Consider the following 22,468-nt stretch of genomic DNA (forward strand, 5'->3'; position numbering starts at 1 on the left):
TAACCTGGCATTCATTTCCCCATTAAACATTAACCACTCAAATATTTTCCTCTTTTTTCAGTCATTACAGCCATGTTTTTTTTTAAACCAAACAGTGTTGAGAAGTCATAATCAGTCAAACATGAATACATTAATGAAAAGCAGTGTCAAAGATTACCAATATTCTACTTTTTTTGTTTTTCCTTTATTTCATTTAATTAATTCCACCAATGAAATAACACGCATTTCTAAATAAAAATTTGCAAATTGAACACACAACACACTTTACCAGTCTCAGGTTCTGAAACATGTCTCAGGAGGTTTGAGTGTAGACATGTCCCTTGTCATTGCTCTCCTTCTTCTTAAACTTGAATCATGCTAATCACTCAAATAAAACAACTCTTAACAACAACAAAAAAAACTTAGAAAAAAAAGTATTTAAAACAAGGATCAAACGAATGAATGTGACATCAGATTTATTGATGTCAGGAGAAGCACAGACCACTCAGGAGTTGGTGGTTTTTCTCAGAAAACCTGCACATCTACAGTGCACTGCTGGCTCTTCTCATGTCCCTTAAGGTCAGGAACTTGTTAAGTTTGAACTCAAAGTCGATGGAGCGATCACTGGAAGGTTTGAAATTTTTACTCATTGCTGAGCTCAGGTAGGGAATGAGTGCACAGTTCTCCTCAAACAAGGCCAGCTTCTTTCTGTACTTCTGGCGAGTGTAATCTGTACTCTTCTGATTGAAAGCTGTGGAAAATGAGAAGAATTAAATATTAAAAAAAAACAGTGAATTAAGTGAATCACATTGTGATGTTCTTATTTTGACCTGCAATGAGCACTGAAAATGTGTTTACCTTTCAGATAGTAGGCCACGTAGAGGACAGCTGATCTCTGTATATCCAGGAAAGGATACTTTGGTTTGAGACACCCAACAGCTGTCATGGCCTTCACCACTGACACCGATACGCCCTGAAATAACAGTTTTAAGTCACTACATAGGACGTACATCTTGTAATTACACTTTAGAAAACATCTTTAAGCAGCAGAACTATTTGAGAATACCATAGCTTTGTCAGGTGTGTGTGTGTGTGTGTGTGTGTGTGTGTCTGACCTGCTCCAGGTAGCCCAGTGTTGGGAGGGATGTGAGGGGAACAGGCTCAGGTAGCGGAGGAAGTTTACTTGGTAACTTCTGGTCCCAGTAGGTTTCAGGGCTCCTTGAAATATTGTATTTCAATAATAACTTTTATTGAATAGATCGATACTTGTCAGAGTTAAACATTTTGAAAACTATTTGTCCCACACCTCAAGAACTTGTCTTGTTTTTGCTTCGTCTCAAAAATGTAGATCCGTTCTCGGTATTCCACAGCATGTTCCATGTTCCCTTGAACTAGAGCTTCAAACCTAAAGACAGATCAACTCACGAGTCTGAGGACTGTGGAACAGGTTGCCATAACTTTTTCTGTTAAAATTTTAGGATGGTAATTACGATGAGATGAGATGAGATGAGAAATAACAGGTTTCTCTTTTATGAAATGTTCTTACATAAAAATGTGTTCTTATATACTGCATGATTTTTTTTATTTTTTTTTAGCCCTCAATTCAGTCTTCAAACAGGAAGCAAAACCTGATGACTATGTGTAACTCCTCTCTCCTGATAACTGCTGTGCGGTGAGCCTCTGCTAACACTTCCTTCTTTGCAGGTGATCAGGGGGTCGCCAGCTACAAGATGCACATGAAAGATGTCACAAATGTCCATTAAGCTTTGCTTCCTATCTGCAAGACTAACACGAGCGCTAAAAAAAAAAAAGTTCTATTGTATGTACAAACAAATTTGTGCGTGAGAACATTTCATGAATGAGGCTTGATGTTTATTTTAGGTGTCAGATTAAAAAAAAAAGATATAGACAGGGAAAAAAAAGTGGGCATAAAGAGAAAAAAAGATCTCAAGATAATTTTTTTTCTCTTTGTGGCCTCTCCAGAGTTCTGTGACATCTTCTCAGTATGACATGCTTTCTAGGAAACGAGAGGCGAGTGACGAGTCGTACCTCTGGTGTCCATCCAGATACGTGACGGGGCAGAAGCCTTTCATCTCAACTTGCTGTGGGAATTTGTTCTTCACCTGAATCTCAGTTACCTTTTTTGGTAGTAGGTGGGGCTCTGGGAGAGCGCGTGGGCAGCCGGGGGGCACAAATGAATCTGGAGAAGTGAGGAACCTCTGTGGTTGGGAAGGCAAAATTAAAGGAACAGGAATGGTTATTCGTTTTTGGTTCATCAGTCACAATTTTAGTGCATGATATAAAAACTAGAACAAGAATTTTCTGCAGACAATGCAATATGAATGGGAAGATGTGATCTGACCCCCCCCCCAAAAAAAGGTTGAAAACTATGGGACTAACAGGAAGTTGTTAGAGATTTTTATTGGTTTTAAATTTTCTGAGCTTTCCTGAAGAGTGGGAGGGATGTCCTGCACTTTTCTCTTGACTTGGATTGAACAAGTTTTCAATTCATGTTTAATTCAACCATCTGTGTGTAAAACTTCAAACCACTAACCTCTAAATGGTCTCTACCACACATTATGTAATAGTGTGACTTGTATTCAGCAGCATGCTTGAGGAATGCAACTTCTGAGCAATCCACCAGGTGGTGATGTAGAGCCAGGCAGACAGGGCAGTAGCCACCAAACTCGCCAATCTGACATTGCAGCTCCTTGGGTGTAATACACAGTCGGTTGATGCAGCCGGCTTGACCTGCACCATGATGTGCATAGGAGGCATCAAACAGTTACAGTGCTGCGGTGTCCTTCAGTCACTGTTATCTTTCGCTGCTGAAGAACTTACCGCTCCAGGTCCTCTCCAGATAGCTGTGGATATATTTCATACTGATGCTGATCTCCTTTAAGATGCTATCCCATATGAACCATTTGTTCTTTGAGCCATCCAGCACGATCCAGTTGTTATATTGCTGCTGGAAGTGTTGCCTCACGTTCTCGATCTCCTGCCTATAACAGGAGTTACGTATGGTGATGATCTCAACGCTGTCGTGCATCAGGTGAGGCCTGCGGCAAGCATTTGATCATTATTCTGTGAAGATTGTGGAATGATTTGTGTCACGATTCCTAATTTCTTTTTTTCTCTCACTTGTTTGGCTTCTTCTTGTCTTCAACGCCTCTCGTCAACACCTCCATGATGCCCAGCTCCAGCTCAACTACTATCATGGGGATGATGCTCAGACGCCCCATTAGTTCTGCCTGTTTAACTGTCATTGGAAAGCCATCCAACACATACCTGAACAACAAACGAGTTCATAGTTTCATGCTTTACAAACAGAATATATGAGAATATGCAAATTTTATGACAATGTAGTCTGGCTCCCAAACCCCAGAGGTCATTTTGATAAAACAATCTTTTCTTTTCTGTGTTTTAAGATTACATTGTTCATTATGTCAAGACCTGCAGGTGTCACCAACTGTTTCTCCTGTCTCTATTAAAATTCTTCTCACCCTTGAGTGCTGCAGACTGTGTCCATCAGCACCACCTCCAGACACTGAAGGGCCAGTTCATCAGGTACAACAAGGCCCTGGTGCAGATGTTGTTTCATCTGCTCAGCCAGATCACTATTTTCCCGAGAGTTCAGAACTTTGCGCATTACAGAGCCGATGGACACCCGAGCCAAACCGTATTTCCGAGCAAACATCTGTGCGACTGGAGACATTAAAGGAAAATAGAAATTACAACCAAGATTAAAAATAAAGAGGAGAAAATGTTATTTTAATGCCTCTTTGATGCAACAGCATTGTGTTTCTTGGTTGCTCGTCCGTTCCATTCTTGTGAGAATTTCTTTATTTGCCAAAAAGGTCCACTGGGACTTGAGAATGAAGTGTTTGATTGGTCAAAAGTCAAGGTCACCGTGACCAGTACACATCTTGGAAGCATTCAACCACAATGCTGTCCTTGAACTTTTAGCGATGTTAAGACTTACCAGTGGTTTTACCAGATTTCGGTGGTCCGACAATGGCAATTTTAACAGGAAGTGAGGGGGAGGGCTTTGGCTGCCTGAGGAACTTCAAGGGGCTGAGCATAAATGTTTTTTGGGTCTCCTTAGATGCAAAGAAGTAGATAAACTGATGGAGGAGGAGGGGATGGGTGGTATTGAAAGGCCACTGCAGAGGCTGGATTAAGAGCCCATCGTTGTACAGCTGTGAGGGTTAAATAATAAAACGTTAAATGAACACATTTGGGATATGACAGATTGCTACTGATACACATCAGAGACAAATATGTATTTGAAAGAACTCCCATCTCTACAGTGTTTTGAAAAAAATGTTATTGATGCTAAAAATGCTCACCCTGACGGGATCCCAACAGCGAAAGGCACTATAAAACTTGTAAGAGGACCAGAGCAGCGTCTGTGCCAGGGTGTGTGAGATGGGTTGGCATTTCTGGAACAGCGATTCCCTGTTGGTCAGCAGGGGCTGGGTTTTCTGGAGCAGCCGATTTCTCACAATCCGCATTTTGTGAGATGCATTTATAGACATGCTGGGTATGTTTTGTTCACTCAGAAACTCCTGTGTACAGAAAAACCCAACTCATTACATGCAAATAAACACAGTGCAATTCCTTTATAGTGTTCAACTTGTCCTAAAAGTATCATCGGTCTTCATCTAACATTTTGACTGGTTGTGAAACAGCATAAAGGTGGGTTTTGTCTCTACAAGCCTGTCGGAGGCAGGAGGACAGCGAGGAGAAAAAGAGGAGAGTGTTACTCTCTCTAAAATATATTTTTGGGGGGGTGGAAGAGACAGAGATCACTTGCTGGCTGGGGTCGGGGTGAGGTTGGGGGTCAAGCTAAGGATCACAAAGAGCTCGTTGGGTTCAGAAACGTGACTTAAGAGCAACTCCTGCCCATAGGTTTAGGAGAAAAGAGCCTTGCATGTGAAGTTATATAAACCTTCTGTAGCTTTACGTCGTGATAGTTTATCTATCATGAGACCGACATAGTTTTATGATGCAATGCTAAATTGATAGAGTAATTTTTGAGGTGAGGGAAAACCCATATAGACAGGGTGACCATCTTTGATTTTAAAGCTGCCTCTGTCTTCATTTTTTCCTCTTTTTCTCGCTGTGTTTTATCCTAACCGTTTGAGTTGTTTCTGCCTGTTAAGAGGCAGCTTTTCATTGATGCTCATGGGTGAGTTGTTGAGTCTCTCTAAACATTAACATTAATTCTAGTATAGTACGGAGTATAGTTCTAGACATGCTCTTTCATAAAAAGCCATTAGCAAACCTAATTTGTGATTTGGCATTATCTGGATGAAAATGACTGGACCAATTTGTAGGAGCTTTGTAAATCCAATAGACTGAAGAAAAGTGCTAGCAGGGCCTTGTCATAAACAGGGAATATCAGCAACCAAGGTGGTGTCGTAGTTAATAGCCTTCATGTGTAGCTGATAGCCTCCATGTGTAGTTAATAGCCTTCATGGGTCTTCGTACCATCACATTAGAAACTTTGTTTGTATCAGTCTCAAAACGGTCTTCAATCTCCCTCTCCAGCCTCTCAGCAGCGACTTCCTCATTCTCTTCACTCTCCTCGTTCTCCATGTCATCATATCCCTCTTCGAGGGGAAACTCCCTCTCCAAAATGGCCTCTATATCATCCTCTTCATCACTTTCTTCATTCTGGTCATGTCATGTAATAGAACAATAACAAGGATGAGAGATGTCAAGAATAAATCATTGAGTTATAGAGGGTGTGACGATACGCTTGCTTACCCGTGTTCCTTTCTCTTCGATGATTTCAGCTCTTCTCTTGGCAATAGTCTCTTCCTGCACCAAGAGAGATTCTTGTAATTCAGTCAGAATCTCTTCAATAATCTCAGAATAATGGTGCTAATGTTGTCTTGGCTTACCCGAATCTTCTTACGTAGATCATGAAGTATCATCAGCTGTGCTTCACGGCGGTTGTGGCGCTCACGCCAGTCTTTCAGGTATGCAGGCAACAGACGCTTCCTAACATCATTGACTTCCACCATCATGACAACCACGACATCGGGGAGAAGCTGCCGATGCAGCATGTACTGCACATCATTGGGATTGCTGGGGAAACCCTCTAAGATAAAACCTGTGGTTCTAAAAGTTAGAGAATGTTCAAATCAAAAAATAGATTCAAAAAATAAGCGGGTAAATGCTTGTACACTTATCTAATTACAAGTATGGCTCATTTTTCCAGAATGGTACAATAATCATATCCAGGATGTATGGAGGCAGTGGATCTCCATCAGATAAGTAGGCTGTGATGGCCAGTTCCTCCTCGGTCAGGGGCACTTCCTGCTGGAGACACGACGAAAATACAAGATCTTGTATTCCTGAAAAAAAAGATTGAGTATTCTGAGCAAAGCTGTTGGGAGAAACCTCACCTCAATGTTTTCAGAGGTTTCCACGTTCCCTCCAGCTTCCTGTATCAGGAGCGTCAAGTCCTCAGTCGACTCAGGAGACTTCTCATCAGTAGAGGGAACCCGCTTGTTGGTCTTGGCCATAATGAGCATCTGAAGCTGCTCCCTGAACTGAATATGGGAGAGCCCCAGTTGCTGAGCAAGCCACACACCTTGGGTGGTCTTGCCTGAGCCTCGGTTACCAAGCATAAAGATCCGCAGAGGAGGAGGCTTTTATTTAAAAAAAAAAAAAAGATGTCAGGGTTTTGTTTAGCTAACTATGACGCTTCACTTTTCTCTCATACCTTGAGAAGTTCAGTCTGTGCAACAAAGTCCTCAGGATTTTGAAGGAAGGATTCCCTGTCCTCTCTGGAGGAGAAATAGTAAGTTTTCTCTCGGTATTTGGCTGCGATTTCATCGGTACAGGGCAGCAGCACATTGTGGTTCTTCAAGGCTACAGGACAGAAGTGGCGAGTGTCACCCAAAAATCTCTTGGTTGTTGTGTCGTCCTGGTTTCATTGTGAAAAGACAGAAACAGAGTGAAGCCTTTCAGTTGTGTTTTTGTGGCTGTTAAATATGCATTGTATCTAAGGGACAAAGCAATAAAACAGGCTTCTTCATTCATAAATGCCAATATATAGCAGTGGTTTTAAAAAAGGGGGGGGGGGCACAGATTGGACCCTCTGTTTACTGACTTCATCCCCCTCCTCCGCTGAGTCACTGTAACTTGCGCCTTCCTCATCCCTGTCCAGCTCTGCTAAAGCCTCCATATCTTCTGCCTCCTCGTCCAGGTCCATAGAAGAGAGCTCCCAGGACACATACCTGAAGGGTTCTAAAGGATACCAGCATGTAAAAACGGACAGTTTGTGTGATAGAAATCCTAACACCTGGCTGTAATGAGCCGCACAGCCGCTGAAAAGAACGGATAATAAATACTAAAAATACAAAATAATACCTTTTATATTCAATTTTATCGAGTTATTTTAAAGAATTATCATTAAGCTTTTCACCAACAGGTAAATCTCTGCATTTCAGAGGTTTTTTTGGGGTTTTTTTTGGTCTGAGGCAACTTTGAGAAAATAAATAAAAGTTATGAGTTTATAATTGCAACATAAAAAAAAAAATTCAACACCAGCTGAAAAAAAATAAAAAAGTTTTCAGGTTTAACTATTAACAACTTCAATCTGTGTGGTTTTGAATGTCCTCTATTCAAGAAGGGGGAGCGAAAAGTACAGTTCAGCACAACAGCGTTGTGGTTCCTTTTGCAAGAACAATTTAAAGGGTTCCACTCACTCTCCATCTGATGGACAATCTCTGTAAGAAGTTCCTCGGGGCTCCTGTCGCTGATCTCCAGGACTGAGTGACTTACACTTAAAGCGGACTGCATCTCCTCCCACTCTGATGTAAACCTTTGCACAAGCAGTTTATAGCTCTTCATCTCCGGACCGTCTGGATAACCCAACTCCCACTTATTTGGAAGAACTACACCTGAGCAGCACAGTGGATAAAAAAAAAGAAAAAGAAATAATTGAAATATTTTATATTTCGTTCATTTTAGTACAAACTTTCTGAGGGCAAATAGGACCTTTCTCCAATATAAAAAGTCGGTTCACTATTTAAACACACCACGCAAAGAAATGATGACAGAACACAAACCAAATCTAACACTTTTTGAGCAGATGATGTAAAAATATGCCTCACCTTCTTTTTCACTTGCTTCAGAATGTGCGATACTTTCACTCTCTGCAAAGAACATCCATGAATATAATAAAAACAAGCGTTGTACAGAATCAGAGAGATATACGATGACAAACCACCAATACCTTCAGCAACCGTGTCCAGATTCGAACGTCTGCCTGAAGAGCCGACAGCTGATTTTTGTTTGTGGTTTCTAAAGCCAAAAGGTGTTAAACACAATGCTGCAGCTCACATTCACCCAGTCACAAATTCATGGTTTCATTTCATTTGCACTCACAACAGTTCCTCGTGTAACCGCTTCTGTACAGCTTTGTCAATGCTCTCCTTATTCAGCTCGTACAATCTGCTCAAAACTTTGTAAACGCACAGCAGAGACCATACAGAGGACATGAAGGCTCATAAAGGTAACAAACAGAATGAATGGAGTTTTTTTTTTAATTTTTCATAGCGTCTTACTTTGATGTCCATCCGTGTTTCTGAGACAAAAGAAGTTCTCTGGCTGGATTCCAGCTTTTTCTAATGCATCTCTTTGAGACAGGTTTTTGGGAAAGTTGTCAAGAACCCAGCCAGTCACCCGCATCTCATCCGCCTCTTCCATCTGGGAGGGCAAACTTTTCATGTAATTCATTTACTTTTATATACTTAGATGAAAATCTCAGATTATTTGACAAACCTCCGTTAAACGCTTCCTCAGTGCTTCAGCATACATTTCAGTGGTAGGTTTGATCTTTTGTTTGGCTTCCTCCAGCGCACTAACAACCATGGCTTTCACTTCTGGATGATCCTCCGTCACTGTGAACGAAAGAAAACTTTTGAGCAAAAACACAGATATATGCTGACTGCTCAGTCACATCAGCAAATCTCAACATTTTTTATACTTCATGGCCCCCTTCAGGCTAAGGGCCCTTTAAAAAATAAAATAAAATTCCAAATTAGTTTGGCTAATTATTTCTTAAGTTAAGTTTAAGATACCTTTTCTATTTTTATACAAGTTCATGGTCATAATTTCCATCATTTTATTTAGATTAGTATCATAGAGTCCTAAAAAAAACTACCCTTGTGAATAGTTTCTCTTCAAAACCATTTGTGTACCCCACTAGATGGCGCTCACTGCCCACCCTTGGGACACAGCAGCATTTAATATCTCTAAACTCCAAACTCTTGGACAAAAAATATCATGACTAGACATCCACTTATGTTTCATACATTATATTTACAAAACAATAAAGGATTTATTAACAAAGTCTAAATCTCTGCAAATGTTTATTTGAACATCTCACCTTCTGTAGAAGTCGTTTCATCTGATGAAGCAAAATATCAGAATGGTTATTAAAATTAATGAGTGATAGTTAATTTGCATGTCAACAGGACTGTATAGATAGAAGACAAGTAAATAGACTATAACAGTAAATAATATAATTAACAGTCAACCAAGCATAACTTGCCAGGATCCTGCTTGCCCTGCAGCTTCATCTTAATTTTCTCTATTGCAGCTTGTGTCGTCTCCTCCTTGATTCTGTCAAGCCTCTCTTGAACCACCTGGGCCTGAATCGGCAGCACCAGTTCCTCCACATCTATCACCACTGCGTCGTAGTGCTGAGCCAGAAGCTTAGAAAGAGTGCTCTTCCCTGCCTGTGGGGGTCCAATGATGGAAACCTTGCAGGGGGGGCTGGGCATTGGGGGAAGCAGGTACGGCCTGGGGTTCGAAACAAACTTCTGGTAGGCCTCTTCTGATGAGAGCAAGTACAGTTTGTCCTGGAAGCTGTACGGGGGTTGATAAGAGAAACATTTGGCACCTTCAGTCACTCTTACTTAGATTCCTGCACAGACCAAAGCCAGCAAAGAGTCCGCACCCCACAGACAATTCCGCTTTGCCAGGAATAACCCTGCCTTCCTTCAGAGCAACAGGACAGGAACAGCCCCAGCGGCTCCTTCTCCACCTGAAGCCCGGGGCCACCATCCTGGAGGAACACAGGATTCTAAAGAGGTCCCTCTAGAAAAGAATTAGTTATTAACATATTTTTTTGTGTTTCAAAGATACAAAACAGTCATTTATGACTGACCATGTCTTCTGGAAATTCTTCTTCATCGTTCTGGTTGAGGAGGACTGGGACGGAGACGCGCTGTATTGCCATGGATTCAAGACGAGATATTACAATCTAGAGAAGACAATCAACACGTCAACCATCCTGAACACAAAGTATTAAAACACAAGAGAAGAAATAAAACAGCTAGAGTACAAGAAAGGGAAATGAAACAGAAAGGGAGATTAGAAAGCGAAGACAAGATCTAAAACAGAATAAATAGATAGAAGAAAAATGATGTTACAGTGCAGTGTAGTTTTAACTACTTAATAAAACGCAGCAGAAGTAAGACTCTGAAGTTTTAATGGTTCCTAGTTCATTTTAACTCACCGACTGCAGCTCTTCGGGGGTGTTGTTACCATCCACCTCCAGCAGGTACATGGGGTTGTGGGCCATCATATATTCCTTGAAAACAAGACGTTTTTTTTGCTCTGTTTGTTTAATCTTCAACAAAAACACAGAAAATACTTGATTTGATTCATTAGGCACTTTTCTCTGAAAATGACAGGAGCGGCCGCCATGTTTTTGTTTTGAGAGGCCCGCAAGAAAGAGTTACATGACCTACCAGCGTTCCAATAGAAAAGAACAGGGAAAAAAAGCGTACACATTTCACGATTTTTAGGCCTTTATTGTAGAACTGATACGTTTTGCACTGTGGACAAACGTAGCTTTTTCACGTTTTGACATGAGAATGGGTTGATATCTTGGATGATTCATGATGTAAATAAAATTTGATTGATCAATACCCTGATCAGGATAAAGCAATTTCACATACGTATGTCAAACAGTGATTGCATTCTGTGGGTGCAAACCAGCGATGTTTAGTTTACTTACGTTTGTTTTGTGTGTGAGCCAATTAGAATTTGTATAACAGATATAACTCACCTCCAGAGGCCTCAGCATGGTGTTCTTGTACGTGTTGATTCGCTGAGAGATATTTGCGGCCAAATGTTCTGGCGTCCACACCATCTGGTCAAAAGTGTCTTTTTTGGGTGACTCTTCTGAAGCCTGCCATTGATATAAAACCCAATAAATTACTGTAAAAAGTGATCCTCACTGGCTTGTTTACACTTCTCAAAAACCAAATAACACAACAGTCTGTGGAAGTTTGAAATTAGTATAACTCAAAGTTTTCACTTTGCCTCATGCTCCACCCCTTTAGCGGTTGCTGTACTTGTTGTTTGAGGGGCCATGCTCCACCCCTGTATCTCCTGCAGTGTTTGAGTGGAAGGGCCATGATCTCTGACTTTGAGCTCAGTTGTTCTGTCATCTTGTTATCTTTGAACTGTGACTGCTTTGATCACTACAGACAGTACCAAACTCTGAACCGCACAATTTCTGCACCGCACCAAGTTTGACATTAACGGATTGTTGAGTAAATCAAGGCATCAACATCAAGTCATATTTATAGACAAATGCAATCGAAACGAACCAATTCAAACTTTTCATCCATTGGGAAAACTTTCCCATCTAGCCATACCTTCTCCTCTTCATCGTCCTCCACTTCCTTATCTTCAGTTCCCTCCTTCTCCTTCTCCTTTTCATGCTTCAAGAACTGATCTTCGGTGTACACCTCCCCAGTCTGAGGGTGCTGCCTCTGGCCTGACAGCCTCTGGATCAGATCTTTGTCTGCACACTGTTGAAAGATTTCAGTGCTTTGCATTTAAATGTCAACTACTTGGCAATTTCAGATGAAAATACGGTCATATTAAAACACAGAATTAAATGTTACAAAACTGAAAACATGTCATGTAAACAAACAACAGTTGTGCAACCTTGATGTTGATGATGAAATTGGGCGGGAGCTTGAGGTTTTTGATCAGAGAAATCTGTTCGTGAATCCCCAGATGCTGTTCTGACATGAATGGCAGACAGCACAGTACGTAGCCTGTATCACAACAAAAACAGTCATTGCCACTCATGTAACACTATCTGTTTACTTCATCACCGTTCTGAAAACTGCTGTATTTACCATAGTGTTGGACAGTTGGTGAGTTGAGTCTTGCAAGTATGAGATGGAGCGTCATGTCCTCGGGTATACTTTTCCCCTGAGATAAGATGTCCAAGAGCTACAAATGGGGCCACAAGGCAGGTCTGAGGTCAAAATAAGTCACAACTTAAGAGGCTTAAAGAAAACAACATGGAAGTCATGTGATAGCATGAATGAAACCCACCACTTTGCCTTCCTTTGTTTTATTTTGGATATGTGTGTTGAGCAGCTCCGTGTCTGAAGTACACAAAAAGTTGGGAAATATCCGAATTATACATTACAAATAGACAGACACAAGAAAATACAGAAATCTTACTCACCATCAACCAAAGTGCACCCCCAGGACTTTGCTATTTTTTTGGCCAAGGTAGATTTGCCCACACCCTGCAACAAAGAATACCCCCAAAATATTAAGTCATTTTGAGAATTTGTTGTACATAGAGGAAGTATTTTAGAACAATGATTTAAGGAGTGCTTGTGTACTTATCACTGCAATAAAGCTATGAAAATTACATGGGAAATTATTGCTAAATGTTTCAGTGGAATGATGAGAGGCTTCCTCATAATAGTCCTTTTTCCACCAGTTTAGCTATTGCTACCAAGCCTCTATTGCTTCCTCTTGGAAACAAAGAAAATACGTAGGATCGGACCCAATGGAAATGTCCCACGTAATTATTTCCCATGAAAACAAAGTGTGTTGTGGTTTTGTGCGCGCGTGTGTGTGTGTGTGTGTGTGTGTGTGTGTGTTTGTGTGTTCACTGTCAAATTACCGGTCTTCCAACTATAATGAAGCAGGTCGGTTTCGCAAGAAGACTCGCTCTTTCAGCTTCATCTTCTATCACGTTGTCCACAAAACAATTCATTGGAGCTACTGGACAGAATTAATATTAAAAAACACAATGTTAAATGTCACAAACAAAAGATTAAAAAAAACTACAAAAAAATGATTACCAACGCTTCATCTTACTGCCAGTACAATTGTTAGTGGGGCCCAGGGTTGTGTGACATTAAAAATAAAAAAAACGAAAGAAACTCTAATGTTTGACCCCAGACTCAGATTAGCAATTCTTGAGTTCATCCAGTGACATCAGATGTTGAGATCATACAAAAATTGAAGTCAGATTAATAACAGAAAATAAAATACGAACTCGGGCATAAAAGTCAGGTGTTATGACGTCACATAACCCACGACCCTTCAAACTTGGCCTCAACATCATGGCACTGCAATCAGTAAAGGACATTTTTTCAGTGTGTCGGTTTTACAGGCATTTAAACATGAGCGAGATATTACTAACACGGTAGTTTGCTTACCGTTACTGCTAGGTATTCTGGTATCCATTCAGAATCCTGTAAAAAATATACATATATATCAATTGTTTGGCTGAAACCTAGTAGCACTAGTTAGCAAACCATGGAGAGAGGGACTGTGGTTGCTATGGCAACTAACCAACGAAGCAAAGGGAACTTGAGTTTTCCGCTCGGTTGTTTTATAAACCTAACGCTACCGTAGATAATATTTTTTTCGGGGTAAAATTTACAGTCTTTGTGTATTTTTATGTTTTTACATGTTGGTGGTTATATGAACACCTGCTATGGCATTATGGGCCATTGTTAAAATGACATGAACACAAAGTGCATATTTAGACCCCTGCGAGCCACCGTATAAACTGACGCTCCACGCTTCCGTGACAGTCACCTGACTACAACAGACGAATGTTGCATGCACCTCAATACTAGCCTTAACTCTTAGGGGAGATTGTAAACATATCTGTTTTGATAAGTAACATTCAAAGTAGTCCTTTTGACTACCAGAGGAGATACGTATGATCATCACTGGGGACACTATGTGGCTAACGCTTTTAACTAGCGTGCTCAATTGACGGTGAGATGGAAGCCAAAACGACATGCTAAACTGTCACTTCTGTGTTTCATAATATGATTTATATGAAGTCACTGATCGATATAACTGTATTAATTTACTCCAGTTCGCCTATTGCTTCGTCTGGGTTGTGAGAATTTGGAGAACACATGAGGAAAATGCCTCAGTCGGCGGCTGTCATCAGTGGGATCCAGAGGATGGTTCTGTACGAAACCAGAGCTGTAAGTCTGACATCATGTATGCCATTGTTATGACAACATGACCTCCAAAACCTCCAGGCGGCCTGTGTATAACACCTTATAGAATAAAGTAGCCAGCAATATTAGAACCAAATCTTTTTTTTTGTGTAATTCCTACCCTGGTGTCTGTGAACAGAACTTGAGACATTTCTTATATTAATGGGGATATTGCTGATATTTCACGCTGCTTCGCAGGAAAGGGTGTTCAAGCATGTTTTCTGTATTTTTAAACAGCAAAATATTCTTCCAATATGCATTTTTGTCACAAGTATTTGAACCACAATTCAGGAATCATTGCAAAGAAAGTGGATTCATGCGCAGCCCCCATCCTCTTTCTTTGTAATATATTATTGATTACATATTTTAAATACATACATGAACAAGACTGGGGTGGTTAATGGATTATTGTCATTCATTACTCCCTATTACCGGTGCAGACATTGGCTCCCAAAATTATATTGGTTTGGCCCTACATTAGTCACCTTGAATTTATGTCTAGGAACTACTACAAAGTTATAGTACTAATGTAGTGCTTAATTAACAATATTCATAAGTAAATTTCCCAACGATGACACACTTTCACAAATACATGTCATGGCTAAAACTTATCACTTTAGATTGATTGTTTTACTTAAATGTGGCAATGAGTTTTAAGAATAACGTACAATGCTAATATTAAGGAAGTTTCTTAAAAAAAATGTTTTATATGTATAGCGCTTTTCATAAAAGCCAAATGTAACTTAGTGCTTCAAATTGCAAGAAAAAAAAATCCCCCACACCATACACATATGTTCACACACAGCTTTAACTTTAAATAAAGGACTGAGACTAACGCTCATGCAATCCTCCCTCTGAAAAACAGGAAGTGAGGAAACACTCATCATGAAGGAGCTGTTCATACTCGGCAACTCCACACACCCCAAATCAAAAACAACCCCCACAGCGACATTCCTGCAGCCCAATTGGGACAGCCCCTAGATAAAGAAATACAACAGGCAGGATAAAAACAAAAGATAAAGTAAATAGATTTTACAGAAGTAAACAGAACGGTGGAGCAATATGGTGACTACTGTACTGAGAATACTAGCTGCAAACAGTAGATGACAGCATTGAGTTTTGCTCCAAGTGTACCCCAGTCTTAATTCTGATTTACCATTTACTTCCACCGGGTCAATATAAGATAAATGTGCATCATAATTTATTTTTTCCAGAAACAAATTCATGTCAAATATTTGATTTGTTTATTTATATTGTAAATAGAGGCTCTCATGTCATGATCGGTTTTGTATATTTGCTGTGTTTTTTGTTTTCCCATTCTGAGATCTTGTTTTGGTTTTAGCACAAAAGCTAGCTATGACTTTAACAATACAGATAAGTTAGTGTGTTATGATACTGTTCATCGTGGGGGAAAAAAAAGAAATCAAGCAGTTAAAAGTAAGGCAAGAACTTTAACCATAATTACAGACTGAGCTCCTCTCAGATCCGTTTACTGAACAGTAGATAAACACACTGTCTAAGTATGGTGAACAAAGAGGGCTCCATAGGACACTGGGAAGAGTGGAACAGGACAAACTGGCTCGAATGGTACTGGACTGTACTGATACAAGGTGTTCCAATTTCGTGATCTAAGTGGACAGAAAATCTAAAGCCATCTTGCAACCCAGTATGAGAAAAATAATGACTTGAAAGAAGAAGGTCGTACAAGGAAGCCACAAAGGAACTTATTAGAATGCAATTTGGGAGTATTTCTGTAACTCATTGTAGATTCACATGTAGTTGATATGATACACATCCTTGAATTTATTTCTTGTGCAATTGGACCGGTTGCTGACATATTCGTTCTTACGCGGGTGTCTTGTTGTGGAGAGAAAATGTTGCATGTGAAAAGATTCCCTGGAGAATGTGAGATGTAACAATGGAAGTGCGCTGTAGAAAGCAGGCTTGTGATATCATGGATTGTCTGTGTGTATTGAACTGTGAAAAAAGCCAACATGTCTTCTGTAATACACATCAGCTCACTGTGTTCTCATTCCAAATTGGCTATCTGACTCACCCATGATAATGCTGCTTGTTCATCTAAAACAGTATGCCATCACATAGGGTGCAAAATATTCAATGTTGGAAACTTTCCATGGGAATAAACAGAAAATTTGCAGGCAATTTAAATGATTCTAATGTTATTCAACTTGTCATATAGAGAAATACAGATATACATTATCCATCCATCCATCCATCCATCCATTTTCTTCCTCTTATCCTGTTAAGGGTCGCGGGGGTGCTGGAGCCTATCCCAGCAGCCTTTAGGCGAGAGGCGAGGTTCACCCTGGACAGGTCACCAGTCCATCACAGGGCCAACACATAGAGACAGACAACCATTCACACTCACAGTCACACCTACAGTCAATTTAGAGTATCAATCAGCCTCTTTGGACTGTGGGAGGAAGCTGGAGTACCAGGAGAGAACCCACGCAGACACGGGGAGAACATGCAGACTCCACACAAAAAGATTTGTGCCCGAGCCGGGGCTCAAACCCAGAACCTCCTTGCTGTGAGACGACAGTGCTAACCACTGCACCACCGTGCCGCCTCTATACATTTTCTGTTCTCATATTTTTTGATTGTATTTTGTTGAGTAGTTTACATTCTTTAACTCTCAGTGTGTGAGAAGAGCTTTTGACGGAATTCTTTCTCTGAACAATGAAAAACATAAATATTGACCAAAATTACCATTCGGGCTGCTAATCTTTGCATGTTAAGGAAGAATGCACAGTGCCTGGTTAAATACAGTTTATATAATTTACCCCACAGTTTCCTATCCAGTTAATTTCTGCTAATTCCCATATATTCCCATCCATTCCAATTAAATCCAAAATATTCCTGTCAATTCCCTTCTATTCGCTTTAATTCCATATACTATCCTTCATTTTCATATATCCCTGTCCTTTTAATTCTCATAGATAGTTTTCAAAACTTTTAGAAATACAGAAACTGGGTGGAAAATCTCCTAAATTCCCAAGCTTAATATCTAATTGGAATTTTTGAAAGTTTCCAGAAATGTACCTGAAACTTTCCACCCCTTCGCAACCCCTTTTGTCTTCACTTTTGCACAGATGATCCTGATCAGCTGTAGCGATCGTCTACACCAAACGCTTCTCCTCTTTTTTTCCAGAGGTATTTTTTGGTGGGAAGCAACCAGGCACAGACCAAACACAGAGTCCTGAAGATTGACCGCACAGAACCCAAGGACCTCGTCATAATAGACGATAAGGTGAGCGCTGGGGTTTCACTGGAGTTAGTACAGTGCTAATGTATATGCTTATGTAATACAGTACAGTACGCCTGGGGGGAAATTGTACAATCGCTCAGCCTCTCCCAAGTGTATCGCAGATGACAGCTGAGCTGAGGAGTGCTGAGTGCACCTCCTTTTCTTCTCTTCTGCTCATTACAAGGATCTATGAGCCTGAAGTTGATTTGTTTGCTTGTGTTGTGGGTCATTATGATTATGATGTGATTGTTATTATGAAGTATCCTCGACTAAATATCCATCACCCCACGCTCTCATTCCTGCAGATATTATGCTGACCCTCAGAAACACTGTTAGGTTATCTGATTGGTGTAAGTTTATTCTAGAATCAGTGTGTGGATGGCTGCAAATGTGACAAAGACCTGGATGTGAGAGGAGTTAAAATAGGAAGCAGACTCATCTTTGTTAGGGATGGGTTTCTGTTTGCTTCTAATCTTTCGAGCTGTATAATTAAAAAAGAAATTAAATCATGTCATATTCAAGGTATAGTGCATTGCATTGCGGGTAATTTGATTTCCTTAAAAATGGGAAGAGGTTTAAGCAAATCTTAAACTTTCAATACACTAATTTTTGCAACATTTCAGCACAAGACCATATAGACTCATATGTCTTTTTTTTTGTTTGTTTTTTTATTGGGTGACCCAATTGCATTTTTTACCAAACTGTTGTATTACCACTACAACCCTGTTTGGGGCGTAGGCGTTGAGACAGTTGTATGTAGGTGCGGGACTGTTGCATTGTGTAATGCCTTCCATCAATTGTTCAGCTCAAACAATCTGAGAATGCGGCCCTGTCCAGTAGACACAAGCAAGGTTCAGAAAAAAAATCAAACATCAATGGGTCAAGAACCTAACCTGTGGGAAGCTGTTTGTTGTGCACATTTTTAACAGCAATAAATCACGAGGTGTTCTTAGTCATGTGCATTCGTTCACTTGTCTGTAGCATGTGTACAACGCGCAAGAGGTACGGGAGTTGCTGAGCCGCCTGGACCTGGGTAACCGCACCAAGATTGGTCAAAAAGGCTCCTCGGGTCTGTCCAGGGCTGTCTCAGCCTTTGGCATTGTGGGTAAGTACGATAGGGTCTGCTGCCACTCGCTGGTCACTCTCCTACACAGCACAGCAATCAGTGTGGGGGCAAAGTACTTCAACTCCAGTTCTCCAGCTGCATGCTTTGACCTGGTTTTGCATATTAGGTACAGGAGATGGAAAAGATAAAATGAAAGGAACGCCTAGCCTTATTATACTGTCCACTACAATATAGCTCCGCCGCTCCCCATTCTTGTGGAGTTTATAATGTTCCTTTTTACTGTTGCAAATCATGGCAACCTGTCATGTATTTTTGAAGTAGAAAGACGCTTTTTCACTTTTTCATTTTCTCTCCTTTTGCAGAAAGTCAGATTAAAAAAAAAACTGACTCTATTCTTTGACTGCCTTTAATACAGTTCTTAATAAAAGTAATTACTCACTCTTTTTTTTTTTTCAAATTGATCTTTGTCTAAGTATCCTTGCTTGCCATATCTCCTGAGATTTCACATTTACCATATTTGTAAGTCTGCTACTAAAAAGGAAATATAATGAACATAATGTAAGCCTATTATATGAAGCCATGACAATTTTTACACTTTAATCAGCCTCTTAATTCATGTCATATTTCGACAACCAACATGATGCACATCTGTTCAGGGACAACGTGAGTGACTAACATAACCAGTTGCTAGGCTAGCGTTGCTAACAGTATTGCTAGCATTAGACATGGTGCTGGAGGCCCTGGGCTTCAGAGGAACCGTTTGCATTTTTACATGTTTGTTATTTAAGTATATGAAATACAGTCGAACATCATCAGTTCACTGTGTTCTAATGTCAGCATTAAAACAAAACAAAACAAAAATCACAGGTTAGACGTTATAGAGAAATGTTCCGAAGGAACTAGTCTTAAATCTTGATGTAATTTCCGTGAAATGACAAACAGTGATGATTGGCCTTTGGTTGATACAAGTCATGGTCAGTTTCTGTCCATCTGCACAGAAAAACGAGAAAGCACGTCATCAAATTTGCCACGGTGACATGTGATAAAGGACTTATGTCCTTTTACATTGTTTTCACTTCCTATGTGGAAGGTAAATGGTGTGACGGAGTGGTGAATTGCATGTGCACGTTGCATGACCAGTTCAGTCAGTAAAATCGTGACCTACATCTGGTGATACAAAAACACGCAGCACAAGAGGCTTTGACTTTGTCCGGATAACCTGTCCTGACAATTTGATTCTATTATCTACAGCAGGAAGTTCATCTTTTATAAAAAGACGCCTTTAAATTTGTAGCATATTCCAAAAGAAAATGTAAATTTGACTGCAGTAAACAAACTCTTTTTCTCTGAAACCTGCGACTATCCAATAGACCTTCTAACCCCATAAGAATGAAAGCTATCAAACTACAGATTTTACTGACGCTGACACAGTTTTATTTTTCTGCAGTTTATCCGCAGTTGCTCTTTATGTGTGTGTGGGTTGGTGTACAGCTAAAGCGTTAACACCTGTACTGATTATACGTGGCAAAAAACAAACAAACAAACAAACAAAAAAACAGAGCAGATATATGACAATAGCGGAAGAGAGTAGAGACAATAAAAGTGATCCAGGATCAGCTGCAGGAGCTTCAGGAGAGGACAAACACCCTTGACAGTCAGAGGACTTAGAACATCCCTGCCATCAGCTCCATCATGCAGAGGAACAGAGGCTGGAACTGTTCAAAAAGCTCTCATGGCTGAAGGACTAAATTCAGTTAACCCAGAAATGGACCAGCTCTTTCAAAACAGGGCAGACCCATCATCTTATCAAATGCAAATGTAGCTATGAGCCCGAACATGACCCCTTCTTTCTGCTAATTGGATCTTTTAAACATATTCTATTTCCAACTACATATAAAGTATATTTTAACAGTTATTGAAGGCTCTCAGTCGCCTGCCGTTCTTCAGCTCTTCCAAGCAGAAGTATGCCAAACTGCACAGGACCAATGCACCATTTGTAAATGTCCTCTGCTCTCCTGTCTCTCTCTACTATCTCCACCATCACTGGCCTATAAAAATTGTGTCCATGTACTTCCTGTCTCATGCTGTTGTTAACTTCCTCATCCACTTTACCAAGGGCACGTTCTTCTATTATTGATACACATTATGCATAAACTGATCATGATTAACCATCTCATTTTTATCCGATGCAATCCAAACAATGAAGAAAAAAAGGATAAAAAAAAGCCAAACAAAAACAACAATAATATTAACTTTGTTTTTTATCCTATTTGTAAGAGATGTCGTAGCAGATGTCGTTGCGCTGCGGTGTCTGAACTATGCGTAACTAGTTCAAGCAGTTCTATTGAGACACCACAGACAAAATTCAATTACGCTCCCATTTGAATAAAGGTTATCTTAGTATATTTTTAATATTAAGTTGAGTATCATCTTTGAACTTGTAGCTGAAGCGGTTACACTGACACAGACAGACTCTGACTTTGACATTTGCTTAAATAAATTAGATGCCCCCCACCCCAACCCCACTGTGCCCTGTTGCCATCTTTTGTCACAAACAGCTATTTGGCAAAGTCACTGTGTCATATGGTTTAATAGAATGATGCAGCCATGAAGGGGACAGTGTATCCTGAAAGCTCTGCTCCTTTGCACCTTTCCTATTACAGTATGTCATGATTGTCATTATTGTAAGGATAATTTTATTCACTGTCATCTGCCTATTTTGTCAGTCTGACCCATCTCTGGCATGAGGAAACACAGTGAACTAACATAGGAATTGTGAGTCAGCAAAGCCACGAGTGGAGGAATATCAAATGGGCTCATGCAAGGCGACAGACGAAGAAGAATACTGCATATTTGAGTACAGCCTCTTTCACTTACAGTATATCCATTTGAGAACCACTTACTGTACAGTGTCAAATAGAATCACCTTTAGGCCAGAGGTAGCCTGCCAATGATATGCTTCCCTCATTTGAATAGAACACAGATTTCTGACCGCCATCTAGTCGTCCTGTTTTCATGAAAGTGATATCTAGTATTGTAGTCAAGACCGCTTTAACCAAGACCAAGGGAGAGCAGCTGTTGAAGGTTCTAGTGTTCAAAGGTAACTCTTTCTCTTGATATGTGAGAAAGTGTAATCTGTATTTCATCCCTCCTACTGAGCAGTGAAGACTCCAAATGTAAGATGTGTGTTCATGTTCTTACAGTGTGGTAAAATTGCATCTGGGACACATTTGTGTGTATTGTCAAAGCTGCAGCTGATTATCAAGCAGTAAAAAGGTTGGCCTACTTGCTTACAGCGTCTTTTTTTGTCCTCTGAACTGAAAGTCAGCGTGGACTGAATTATTCAGGTTAGGTAAGGTGGCGGCAAAAATGATCACATTAGATAAAGAAGTATTGCTGTGGGATTTACATGTTATAAATAATGCTGTTGAAGGTTTAAAGTATTTTAAATGAGTGTTGTTTTGTTTTTTTTACAGGGTTTGTACGTTTCCTCGAGGGCTACTACATTGTGTTGATTACCAAACGGAGAAAGATGGCGGATATCGGTGGTCATTCCATTTACAAGATAGAAGACACCAGCATGATCTACATCCCCAATGACTCGGTCAGAGTCACACACCCAGATGAAGCAAGGTATTAGTTTGTATGTTGTCTCCAGAAATAAATGAAAGTCACAGTATTGTACCATTGGCGTCCCCCCCCCCCCCCCCCCCCCAGACTCACAGTTACTTGACTCTCAAAAAAAAAACACTTCTGAGGAATCAGCAGAGACATTTTGTAAAGAAATGCGCAATGCAATCATGTACAAACACATTTCTTTTCTCTTAAACACACTCC

At 40.2% G+C, this 22,468-nt stretch overlaps 2 protein-coding genes across 3 annotated transcripts in view; one reads left to right on the forward strand and one right to left on the reverse strand.

Moving 5' to 3' along the window:
- Positions 1–180: 180 nt before the first annotated feature.
- ak9 (adenylate kinase 9) lies at positions 181–13,615 on the reverse strand. Of its 2 annotated transcripts, none has more exons than XM_086188777.1 (37): positions 13,494–13,615; positions 12,953–13,053; positions 12,503–12,566; positions 12,367–12,419; positions 12,165–12,261; positions 11,968–12,080; positions 11,673–11,828; positions 11,078–11,200; positions 10,523–10,597; positions 10,172–10,267; positions 9,962–10,101; positions 9,554–9,870; positions 9,389–9,409; positions 8,782–8,900; positions 8,565–8,706; positions 8,386–8,461; positions 8,234–8,301; positions 8,112–8,153; positions 7,704–7,898; positions 7,106–7,242; positions 6,716–6,919; positions 6,396–6,641; positions 6,188–6,306; positions 5,889–6,108; positions 5,752–5,805; positions 5,473–5,658; positions 4,329–4,547; positions 3,962–4,178; positions 3,483–3,684; positions 3,121–3,267; positions 2,821–3,038; positions 2,534–2,730; positions 2,029–2,198; positions 1,286–1,384; positions 1,095–1,197; positions 838–952; positions 181–730 (listed from the first exon to the last, which is right to left on the reverse strand). In XM_086188777.1, the coding sequence occupies exons 1-37, from the start codon at positions 13,519–13,521 to the stop codon at positions 522–524; spliced, it is 5,088 nt and encodes a 1,695-aa protein (XP_086044903.1). In that variant the 5' UTR covers positions 13,522–13,615; the 3' UTR covers positions 181–521. The 2 variants fall into 2 exon arrangements, with proteins under 2 accessions (XP_086044903.1, XP_086044902.1); XM_086188776.1 differs by having other exon boundaries at positions 6,188–6,309.
- A 198-nt stretch (positions 13,616–13,813) lies between these two features.
- The window catches only part of fig4a (FIG4 phosphoinositide 5-phosphatase a), a 47,314-nt gene continuing 38,659 nt past the window's right edge, over positions 13,814–22,468 (forward strand). The window contains exons 1-5 of the mRNA XM_086188778.1: positions 13,814–14,064; positions 14,168–14,282; positions 17,470–17,568; positions 18,547–18,670; positions 22,108–22,264. Of these exons, the coding sequence (XP_086044904.1) occupies positions 14,211–14,282; positions 17,470–17,568; positions 18,547–18,670; positions 22,108–22,264 (452 nt within the window). The 5' untranslated portion in view covers positions 13,814–14,064; positions 14,168–14,210. The remainder of the gene's footprint in view (positions 14,065–14,167; positions 14,283–17,469; positions 17,569–18,546; positions 18,671–22,107; positions 22,265–22,468) is intronic.

The sequence above is a fragment of the Aulostomus chinensis genome, chromosome 20 (assembly GCF_037954235.1).
Source record: "Aulostomus chinensis isolate RoL2024-O1b breed Wild chromosome 20, RoL_Achi_v1.0, whole genome shotgun sequence".
Classification (NCBI taxonomy): domain Eukaryota; kingdom Metazoa; phylum Chordata; class Actinopteri; order Syngnathiformes; family Aulostomidae; genus Aulostomus; species Aulostomus chinensis.